Source organism: Talpa europaea (assembly GCF_964194135.1).
Source record: "Talpa europaea genome assembly, chromosome: 15".
Lineage (NCBI taxonomy): Eukaryota > Metazoa > Chordata > Mammalia > Eulipotyphla > Talpidae > Talpa > Talpa europaea.
Window position 1 is genome coordinate 4,853,239 of NC_140083.1, and position 10,699 is coordinate 4,863,937.

General features: G+C 55.9%; 1 protein-coding gene across 1 annotated transcript; it reads left to right on the top strand.

Annotated features, from left to right (window-relative positions):
* Positions 1 to 4,238: 4,238 nt before the first annotated feature.
* Positions 4,239 to 8,694, top strand: RPL3 (ribosomal protein L3). The gene is made up of 8 exons (XM_084254632.1): positions 4,239 to 4,370; positions 4,926 to 5,061; positions 6,052 to 6,238; positions 6,791 to 6,951; positions 7,386 to 7,487; positions 7,820 to 7,915; positions 8,275 to 8,394; positions 8,597 to 8,694. The coding sequence occupies exons 1-8, from the start codon at positions 4,255 to 4,257 to the stop codon at positions 8,639 to 8,641; spliced, it is 963 nt and encodes a 320-aa protein (XP_084110758.1). The 5' UTR covers positions 4,239 to 4,254; the 3' UTR covers positions 8,642 to 8,694.
* The last annotated feature ends 2,005 nt before the right edge of the window (positions 8,695 to 10,699 follow it).

Here is a 10,699-nt window from a genome sequence, read left to right on the forward strand (position 1 = left end):
TTAGATATGTTCTTAGAAGAAGAAAGGATGGTGTTAATCCCATAAAGGAATCCAAACCTACATATCTAAATTAATCTATCCCTTCTAAAAGTGACACCATTGACCAAATATTCCAAAGTGACTCCTGCCCTCACTGCTTCCTCTCCCAGCACCCACCCCAACGCCTCATGCAAGGTCTCCAGATCCCGCCCATCTTAAATAGCTCCCGATCTTTCCCCTTCATGTCCGCCTCCACCTCATTTTCCAGGTCACCCTCCTTGATGACTTACGTGGAATAGTGAAAAGCCCTTTCACCCTATCCTTACCTGCACTGGCCTTTCCCAAAACACACCAGTGCTCAAACACTTCCAGGGCATTCTATTGCCCTCAGGAGAAAGTTTCAACCCCAAACCATAACACTCAGAGGGTCTGAATTCTACCCACCTTCCTAAGCACGTCTACTTGTCTGCTGCCACTGTCCCCTGCTCTGGCCATAACAGTCACAGTAGCCTTTGAGTAGATCTTTTATCCTCTGTATCTTTGTGCACATCACCCCCTCTGCGTGGAAAGCTGCTCTTTTTGCCTGACAAAAATCCTTCCAGACCCAGCGCAGAGGTTTGAGGCAGGAGGAAGACTCAGGGGGATTAGTAGTTCTCCTCTGAGACCCCAGTCATATTTTGCACAGGCTTCTGTTTCAGTTGTTACGTAGACAGACTGGTGTCTTCCAAGGCGGGGCCTGGTGGCTGCTTCACTTCTGTACAGCAGAGCCCTGCTTGGGGCTAGGCAGAACAAGTTCCGGACACATTTGTTGACAATGACTGAATCCCATATTTGACAGATGGGAAAACTGAGGCCCATGGCAATAACCCAGTGGCTACAGACAAGACAGTGCAGGCCTACTGGTGCTCTGCTTTTCTCTTAACTAGAACAATTTGCTCGGGATCTTCAGTGACATGGCTCAATCTTTTTAAACTCTTATCACAATTTTAAATGGTCTTATTTGGTGCGTGACGGTGGCTGTGCTGTTCTCTGTACGCAGCCTGGCACCGTGCCTGGCACAAGGAAGCCTTCTGGAAGAATTTATTTGAGTGAATGGGGTACTCGGGATCTCAGAGCTCCTTTCCCAGTAAGGGGTTACTGAACCCCAAGTCTCATGCTGTGAAAAACTCAACCAACTCAAACAGATTTGAGCTGTCCTTTATAAATGGTGCGACTTTTGTCAAGTTATTATCTCTTAGCCTTAAAGCTTAATTTTCTTTGTAAGAGACAAAACAGGTCATAAACTCCTGTCTGCAATTCTGAAATTAAAAAAAAAAATTGCAAATCGGTGGCAAAAAGTAAACTGACCTGATTTACTAAGCAGCAAAGTCAGTCTTGAACTGATGTGAGGCTATTTATATTTATCCCACTCCTTGTGAATATTCATTTTTCCTTATAGGATTAATGTGTTTCATTAAAGAGTTTTGGGAGGATTACATAACACACAGCATGTGTACCATATTGCAGGATATTATTTAAAAATTGAAAAAGGCTTAATTTGGAAACACATCTGGCCTAGCCCGAGGGGTTAAGGGTGAATCCTGAGCAAGCACCCCGGGGCCGGAGGGCAAGTAGGAGCCGCGCGGGAACTCAGGAGGGGACCCGCAGGAGTCTGGGGAGCCCTGCAGAAGGTCTGGGGCCCCGGGAGCCTCGGCTCTGCGAGGCGGGGGCAGCTGGACGCCGGGCCTGGGGCCGAGACCCCCGCACTGGCGGGGGTGGCAGGCGTGAGGTGTGAGGGAAGGTGCCTGAAATCGGGGCCCATCACGGCAGTGGCACAGGACTGGCGGCAGGGCCCTGGGGTGGCGCCAGAAAACCTGCGTTTCATTCATTCTCTGCAACCCAGAGCCGGCGGGGAGGGGGCGCCTCCTTCCACCTCAAGGTGCCCGCAAAACGCTAATAACCCCGACCTGGGAGGCGCGGAAACGGGCCACCTCGCGTGGGCGCGCTTTGGAGCTGCAGCCCCAAGCCCGCCGCTCGGTTCCGGGAGTGAGAGCGTTTCGGGCAAAAAGAAGCGACGCGCTGTTTCCCCGCAGCCTGGCGGCGCGACTCCTGAAACGAGGCTACGGCCCAACGTCGTGCGCCAGTCCCTTTCCAGCCCAGCGTTCGCGAGCCTCGCACCAGGTTTGGGCTCAGCCGCTTACCGTAGAACCCAACTCCTGCTTCCGAGGTTGACGTCTTTTCGGAACCGACGCCGGGAGCCGCTGAGCATGCGCGGAAAGAGCGTTTTTCCCCCCCCCGTCCCCGCCCCGACGTCCTCCGCGGGCGCGCGCTCGCACGCCGGAAGGGGCGGGGCTAGGGTGGATTTATATAGTGAGCATCTGCCTGCGGCCGACCTCTACTGGCGGCTTGGGACGGAGCCATGGTACGTACCACAATGGCGGCCTGCCCGTCTGTATCGGCGGCGTGGCTGAATCCGTGGCGCATCGCCGGCATCGCGGCTCGGCCCGCGTCGGGAATCTGTTATGGGAGCACAGGCGACTAAGCTCGCTCCCTGGTTAGGCCTATTTTCTTAAAACTTCGGCAGCCCGTTCTGCCGTTGGTCCTTGGGGCCGGCGCCGGGTTGCAGGCCCGGGTCAGACAAGCCACGTATGATTTCTGGGCCTCGGTTTGATCAGTTTAGTGCTAATCGAGGTTAGGGCCCGTGAGCGTTGGTGCCACTCGCTAAGCTGGGAGGTGCAGCCAGGGCGGGGGTGGGGGGAGGCTTGGTGCGAGGCATGGGGGGGCCTCCCCAAAGGCTGGGGCGGCTGCTGCAACTCATAAGCCTCTGGAGCGCCAGATGCCACGCGTGATGAGCTTCTTGACGGGCGGACAGAGACTCTGTGCTGATTGTCAGGTTCTGATTTGGCTCTGGAGTTCCGGTGGCCCACGAGAGCAGTGTGGCGGGAGGCCCCCCTGGTAGGCCATTTTCTGCTTCCCCGACCGGGAAAGGGATCAGCCTTGCTTTTTAATTAATTAGTATAAGATATTTTTGAGTGCTGGCACCTGGTGTGGTTTTGTCTAATTTCGAAAAAGGAACGTGGTCTTTTAAATAATGAGCATTGGGGATCAAGGGCCAGTGTAGAGGAGCACTGCCTCCTACATGTGTGATCCTCCAAAAAGCCAGCCAGGTACCCGAGGTTGCTGGGTGCCTGATAAGTACCCGTGGCTGGAAATCCTCTGAAAACCTGGGTACCCTGGACCCAGAGAAGTGGGAGCTGCTTACAAGGTTATGTGCTAATATTATGTGGTCATTTTCCCTAGTCTCACAGGAAGTTCTCCGCTCCCAGACATGGGTCCTTGGGCTTCTTGCCTCGGAAGCGCAGCAGCCGGCACCGCGGGAAGGTGAAGAGTTTCCCCAAGGATGATTCCACCAAGCCCGTCCACCTCACAGCCTTCTTGGGCTACAAGGCTGGCATGACCCACATTGTCCGCGAGGTGGATAGGCCGGGATCCAGTATGTATACACTGCATTCTTCAAGCTGAAGGGGACAGGAGGAGGTAGTTGAGGGTGGGGGTGGGCTGGAGTTGGGACCAAGCTGTCAGAAAGGCGGACTAGAGTCGTGTATGGCTTGACTTGTATTCCCGGGATACACCGGACCGACGCTTAATGCTTTAGGCATGCGTGAAGTCAGGGTGTGATGGTGAACACTAAAATTGTGCTAAGCCACAGCACAGCTGAAGCACTGACTGGGAGAGTGCACCTGCTGAGGATTGAGTAGGACAGACGTTCATTTTGGCAGCAGTGAAATGAGCGCCCTGGAAAGCTTGATTGCGCATTTTCCGAGTCTGAGTTGTGAACAGACAGGCGTTGACAGTGTTGAGGCTTGGACCACAGTAGGTTCTAATATTAGGTAGTTAACATTTCTCTACTGAGCTTAGAGCTGTTATCATGTCCTGTTGTCTTTCCTACTGCTGTATTACATAGGCAATAAAGTTGTTTCTAGGGGTTTCTACAATAGACAGGCAGTTAAGGTATTTTCTTAATTGTGGCAAGCTAGGGTCCTGGTCTGATTTCAGTTAATCTAAATGCATGCAGACAAGTACATAGTGGGGACAGTCCTAGGAGACCAGACTGATACTGAATTGATTTGCATTCAAACTCACATGAAGCAAGTTGCTTTTTTCACATAAACTGTGCAACACCCCAAGTATTTCTTGGGGGGACTATCTAGTAGCCAATTCAAGCCTACTCCTTTCTTTGCAGAGGTGAACAAGAAGGAAGTGGTGGAAGCTGTGACCATTGTGGAGACACCGCCCATGGTGGTGGTGGGCATCGTGGGTTATGTGGAAACCCCTCGAGGCCTCCGCACCTTTAAGACCATCTTTGCTGAGCATATCAGTGATGAGTGCAAAAGGCGTTTCTACAAGAACTGGTGAGGGAATGAGGGGAAGCTTGGCAAGCCCTTGGTGGTACTGGAAAGAGGGGGGGCACTTTGTGTAGGCCTGGGGGCGATGGTAGCTTTGCTCTGGTGTTGAGTTCAGCTGTCTCGAGCAGAACCATTCTAGGGACACAGCTTGAGCAGCCTTTGGCTTCCTGAGCAGCAGCAGTGCCTTGAGATAAGGCTTACCGTTGGCTGAGCATTAAGTATCTTATTGGTTCTTGGGGATACTGAGAGTCCAGTTACAGGCCGACAGATAGTATAATCCCAGTCCCACCAGTTGTGGTCTGCTTAATGTCTAGACCAGAGCGAGAATTGGTGTGTGAACTTGAATGTGTGGCTTACATTAACCTGTGGACCTCTGCTCAGCTCCGCTCGGCTCTGCCCGATGAGCTCCATCCAGGCTCCGCTTGCCGGTGGAAAAGGCTCCTTAGAAGCCGGCAATGAGCCTCATCCCCACGGTGTGCCTATGTGCCTTCCGCTCACCCCCTGGAGGGTTGATGAAGGACTGCACCCGGCCCCCTCCCCAACTCTGCTCTGCTCCTGAAGGCATAAATCTAAGAAGAAGGCTTTCACCAAATACTGCAAGAAGTGGCAGGATGAAGACGGCAAGAGGCAGCTGGAGAAGGACTTCAGCAGCATGAAGAAGTACTGCCAGGTCATCCGCGTCATTGCCCACACCCAGGTGAGCAGGCAGCAGCGGGCTAAGCAGCAGGGTGTCTTCCCGTGGAGGCAGTGGTCTTTAATGGGCTCTAGCTTTGTCCATTGGGTGCAACCTTTCAGGGCTTGATTGCCTTCTGAGTGGATTTTGTGCCCTCTCCCAGTATTTTGTGGGGAGAGGGATAAGAATGGTTTGGTTCCTTCGACTTAATTTTTCATAGAAAAGAGGCCGGGGCCTCCCTGGTGGCACAGGGGTTAAAGTCTCAGCACTGTCAAGCTGTCGGCAGCCTCTACAGCCTAAGTTTGATCCCCGTCCAGGGAGCTGACCCACATGATGCAGCCGACCTCTCTTACCTCGCCTGCTGCTCCCCACTCTGTCTCTGGGGAATTATCTCTCACACCCCCACACCTCTGACCTACACCACAGTTCTCGTATTCATAAATAAAAATCAGTCTTGGGAGAAAAGACCAATGAGCAGCTGGGTTGTTGAAGTTACACAGCAGCACAGTCCAGCATCTGCCCTTACCTTCCTGGGTGCCTGGGTCCCGGTTAATCACAGGTGGAGGGTGACCTGAGAAGGCAGAGCATCCAGTGCCTCCTCTGTGGGTTTTTCTGTTGCCAGCAGAGGGCACTGTGTGCCTAGTGGCTCTTAAGGAAAACCGATGGAGTGAACTGTTGACTGGGATGGACATAGTCAGGTGCCTAACTGGAAACAGGCTCGTTGGTGGTGAGATAGATACTGGCTGCCTTCACTGCAAACTGTGCTTGTGAGCAGAGCCAGCCCCGAGTAGTTTGGGTTGGACCCTTGGTGCTTGGTCTGGACCACCTTCCTCAGTAGACAGACACGCCGGACTCCTGAGTGCTCATTCACCCCGCGCGGTTAGCAGCAGTGCAGATCTGTGGCGTGTCCCTCATTGGAGGAATTGAAGGGTGACTGTACCCGTATGGGAAGTCAGCATGGGAAGGGCCCAGCCTGGGTTCTCTGCAGAGCTAAGCTCCTTGGTTCCCTCCTAGATGCGCCTGCTGCCTCTGCGCCAGAAGAAGGCCCACCTCATGGAGATCCAGGTGAACGGAGGCACGGTGGCCGAGAAGCTGGACTGGGCCCGCGAGCAGTTGGAGCAGCAGGTCCCTGTGAACCAAGTGTTTGGGCAGGATGAGATGATTGATGTCATTGGGGTGACCAAGGGCAAAGGCTACAAAGGTGAGCTGCTGCGGTGGCCCCAGTGGTCAGGGGAGGAGGAGGGCTCTCGGGCCCAGCTGTTCGGTGATGAGGCTCTGGAATGAGCGCTGGGCACAGCGCCCGAGTCACGCTGCGGAAGTATTCCTTGCTGCCTTCCTTCTGAGAACTGCTGGGCCAGTGACTGAGGTGGTATAGCGGGCTGGTGCCACCCACCTGAACCCTTTAGTTTGTAGCCTGCTGCAGAATGCAAGGGGGAACTTGAAAATGAGGCCACCCCCTGCTTGTGGGCAAATTCATAGATGCTTTAAAAGAACACATGTTCACGTCCAGGGCTGATTCTCCAAGGCCTGCTCTGGTTTCCAATTTAGAACTAGGCGGTAGTCAGCCTGAGAGGGGAGTGGGGACGTGAGGTTTGAAAGTGACTTGCAGACTAAACTCACTTCTGTTCCTCACACTTACCCTGGTGTCGGGTGCTACGAGCACCACAGACGGTGAGCTCAGGGTGGGCATTCAGAGCAGAAAAGGGCCAGTGATCAGTGCCACACACCCAGTAACAGCAAGTGTCTGTTCCAGGGGTCACCAGCCGCTGGCACACCAAGAAACTGCCCCGCAAGACTCACCGAGGGCTGCGCAAGGTTGCGTGTATCGGGGCCTGGCATCCTGCGCGAGTGGCCTTCTCTGTGGCCCGGGCTGGGCAGAAGGGCTACCATCACCGCACAGAGATCAACAAGAAGGTGAGGTGCTGCGGGTCTGGTCCTGTGGAGATTTCCTCCAAGGCAGCATACCAGTGACCCCAGGATTGGGAGTGAGTGTTCCACTCCCTTGCTGCGCCTTGGACATGTTGTGGACTTGAGCCACTTGTGGCTGATAGGGCACACATCTGGCTCTTGGGAGGTGGGGTTTGTCGGTTGCCACCCTCATCGTGACCCAGGGCGAGAGCCATCCTCTTTGGAGAGTCCTTGTCTCAGTTGTGTGCTAGTAGCTTTCGTTTAGGCCCAGTCAGCTTTGCTTTCTGCACTGAGTCTGGGGTACTGATCACTAGATTTCCCAGAGTCCTTTGTACCTAGCCCATGGTGGGGGTATTTGTCCCTAGTGGTGTGTGGGTCTCCTGGGTTCTCTTACCTGGCTACTCCTTCCCAAACAATTATATTCACTCTCTGGCCTTCAGATCTACAAGATAGGCCAGGGCTACCTCATCAAGGATGGCAAACTGATCAAGAACAACGCCTCCACCGACTACGACCTGTCTGACAAGAGCATCAACCCTCTGGTGAGTGAGGGAGTGTCTTGCCTCTCCTGGATCTGATGGGGTTATCTCCCTCATACTTGGAGAGTCTGCCTGAGACCTCGCTTTTGGGAGGGGTCCCTGGAATTACTGGCGCCTCACTGCCTTTACGGGGCATGTGTCTGCACGGTCGGTTAATGTGTTATCAGAGCCAGCATCTGTCAGTGGTTGTTTGCTCCCTGTGAGTGGCCTCCTGGGGCTGGTTAGGCATTGGAAGGATTCTGGAATTGGCCTCTGGCCCCACTAGCACTGCGAGCTGCCAGGTTGGGTCGCCAGCAGCAAAACCTGTGTAGACCTGACGGCCTTGCTGCTTGCAGGGAGGCTTTGTGCATTACGGTGAAGTGACCAATGACTTCGTTATGCTGAAAGGCTGCGTGGTGGGGACCAAGAAGCGAGTGCTCACCCTTCGCAAGGTGAGGCTGGATCCTTCTGGTGGGGGAGGAGGGTCTTGTGGAGGGGGTGCAGTATGGGTCCCAGGCGAAGGCTGGACATTGTTTGGAACTGGAGTTCAAAGGAAAAGAGGATTGTCTTGCTTGTAGCAAGAGCTTTGAAGTCTTGCTGGGAGGAAATGCCCAGTCTGGCCTCCCTGCTTCTGTCTTCATGCGTTTCCTCATCCGTCCTGCGCTTAAAAGGGGGTGGTGGGGAAAGCCAGCAAGACTAGAGGTGTGGGGAGTGCTCCACCCAAGAGGTACCAGTTCTTTGCGCTCTTGACAAGGAGCCTGTGAGGTGAGAAAGGCCTTGCTCTTGACAAATTTCCCCCGTGGGTCCACAGTCTCTGCTGGTGCAGACCAAACGGCGGGCCCTGGAGAAGATTGACCTCAAGTTTATTGACACCACCTCCAAGTTCGGCCATGGCCGCTTCCAGACTGTGGAGGAGAAGAAGGCCTTCATGGTGAGCATCTCTGCGTTGCTGAGGGGCTGGCAGTGTGGGCAGCTGCTGCTGCTGCTGCTGCTGCCTGTCCCCAGCTGGCTCCTGGGGTGGTGAGAAAGCACTGTGCCTGGGAGCCTGCTCTGGGGCCTGACCCATTGGGATTTGTGGGTCATTGCTGACCAGCTGTCCTCCTGCTAACCTTGCCCACTGCACCTCTCCACAGGGACCACTTAAGAAAGACCGAATTGCAAAGGAAGAAGGAGCTTAATGTCACCAGCCGTCAGCGCAGCTGGTGGGATCTTAATAAAAGTTACTTTCTAGTGACCTGTCTCCGACTGCTTCCTGGCCCTGACAGCCTCCTCAGGGGCTGTAGGGTCTGTGCCCGCCCTGCCTGCGCTCCCCTTGGGATGGCCTTGCCCTAACCCTTGCCTGCTGCAGACCACTTGGGGAGGGTGGGGAGGTAGAGCCTGGGTCAGCCTCACTGCTGAGGCCAGCTTGGCATTTGAAGGTGCGCGGCAGCTGGGTCGGCTGCTGCCATGCACAAGTTGTTTGCACAGCTTGGGTGGAAGCTGGAGCTGCAGGGGAGGCATTGAGGACTGGGTGTTCTGGTGTGGCACATGGCAGGCCAGTCCCTGGGTCCGCTGAGTGTACAGATGAGTAATTTGGTTACTAATCCATGCAGGAGGGTTCCAGTCAAGGCTTGCTTGGGTTCTTAATCCAGCGCAGCACCTGGCGCTAGTAGGGAAACCAGGGAAAGCCTGTCTCCCTAGGCTGCCCAGCTCCACTCTGGAGGGGCTGAGTACCTGTCTGGAGTGCCCAGTTGGTAAAGGCCCTTCGTCCCTGCATTCCAATCCTGCGGGCTCTGGGGTCCCTCCATGCTGGTGAAGGCTGGGGCTGGGCTGTTAGAATCTCCTAACTGCAGGCCTCTGACTTACCCAGCTCCCCTCGCCTGTGTGGCCTGCAAGCCCTGGCAAACTGCACTTGCTCAGTGACAGCAGAGTTTGCCCAGATACAGCCCTCCTGTCAGCTTTGCCACAGCAGCTCCACCCAGCTGAGGGCAGGGGGGCCAGGAGCAGCTAATACCTGACCAGCCCCCTCCAAGTAGGGCTGGGGTACCATATGCACACCTTGAGAGACCCAATCAGCCTGGTACCCCTGGGAAGGGAATAGGCCTGAGACCCAGGGGCAGTTGCTGAAAGCGCACCATGGGGGTCTGGTGAGGGGAGTGAGCTGGAACGGCAGCCTCCCCTCTTCCCCCACACCCGGTCCCCACCTAGCTCACTGTACCCCCAGGTCCTGGCTGGACCTGGAAACCACGACTCCTGCTTGGAGTCCAGGTCCACACCTTGTGGCCTTGGACCAGGTCTGGACCCTCTCTGGGCTGGGGTAGGGGGGACCCTTTCAAAGGCTGAAGTGAGACCCTCCAGCGAGAGATCTAACCCTTTGGTCTGGTATCCCTCCCAGCGGCGGGGTCCCAGCGCACTTAGGCCAGCGAGGCGCTGCCCCGCCCTGCCCCTCAGCCACTCCGCCTTCAGCCCCTCTGGGCCCGGCCCTGGAGCGGCTGCAGCTGCGCTTCAGTTCGGAGCCGCCAGGGGGTGAGAGTGGGCAGCACCCGGCAGGGCCAGCCCCCCGCTGGAGGGCCTCACCTCAGCCTTTGGAAGGATGGGGTCCCCCCAACCAGCTCTTGGATGCCCCACAGTCCTGGGAGTGAAGCCCACAGCCAGAGGGCCTGGACCTGGCCCAAGGCCACATGGTGTGGACCTGGGCTCCACTGAAGCAGATTCCTGGTTTCCAGGTCCACCCGGGACCTGGGGGTACACTGAGCTAGGTGGGAACCCCACCTCATGCCCTCGCCCATCCTGGTGGCCCTTGGCCTCCTTGCCTGTGGGTCTCCTCCCACCTTAGGCCAGCCCCAGAGCCCAGGTGCCTGCCCAGCCCAGGTGGGAAGGGCTTTGCTGCCTGGGCCTTGCCCCCTTTCGAGGGCTCAGTGCCATGGTGGGGATGGCCAGGGTGACTGCGGCTGTGGGGTCCCAGGGTAGGAAAGAGTAATCTGACCCAGCCCCAACGCAAGTGTGTACCCCAGCGCCCCTACACACTCAGCACCCCAGGTGAGAGGCTGTTGCCACACCCATATAGGTCCCTGCACACAGCACACTTGCACAGAAAGCCCTTCAGGGGTAGGCTTGTTTGAGGGGGATGAGCCTGTGGCGTTTAACCATCCCCATACCCCCTCCCCTTTACTCCTCCCCTCCCCCAGGCCAGTGGGGTGACCTTGGGCACATCCTGGGATAGCCCTAGGCCTCAGTCTCACCTGAAGAGGTGACCT

Excerpts from the sequence above, each read along its gene's own strand:
- RPL3 (XM_084254632.1), top strand. The coding sequence starts at position 4,255 with ATGGTGGTGGTGGGCATCGTGGGTTATGTGGAAACCCCTCGAGGCCTC. Across the intron at positions 7,488-7,819 it reads ACAAGAGCATCAACCCTCTG|GGAGGCTTTGTGCATTACGG; the intron begins GTGAGTGAGGGA and ends TGCTGCTTGCAG. Across the intron at positions 7,916-8,274 it reads GAGTGCTCACCCTTCGCAAG|TCTCTGCTGGTGCAGACCAA; the intron begins GTGAGGCTGGAT and ends GTGGGTCCACAG.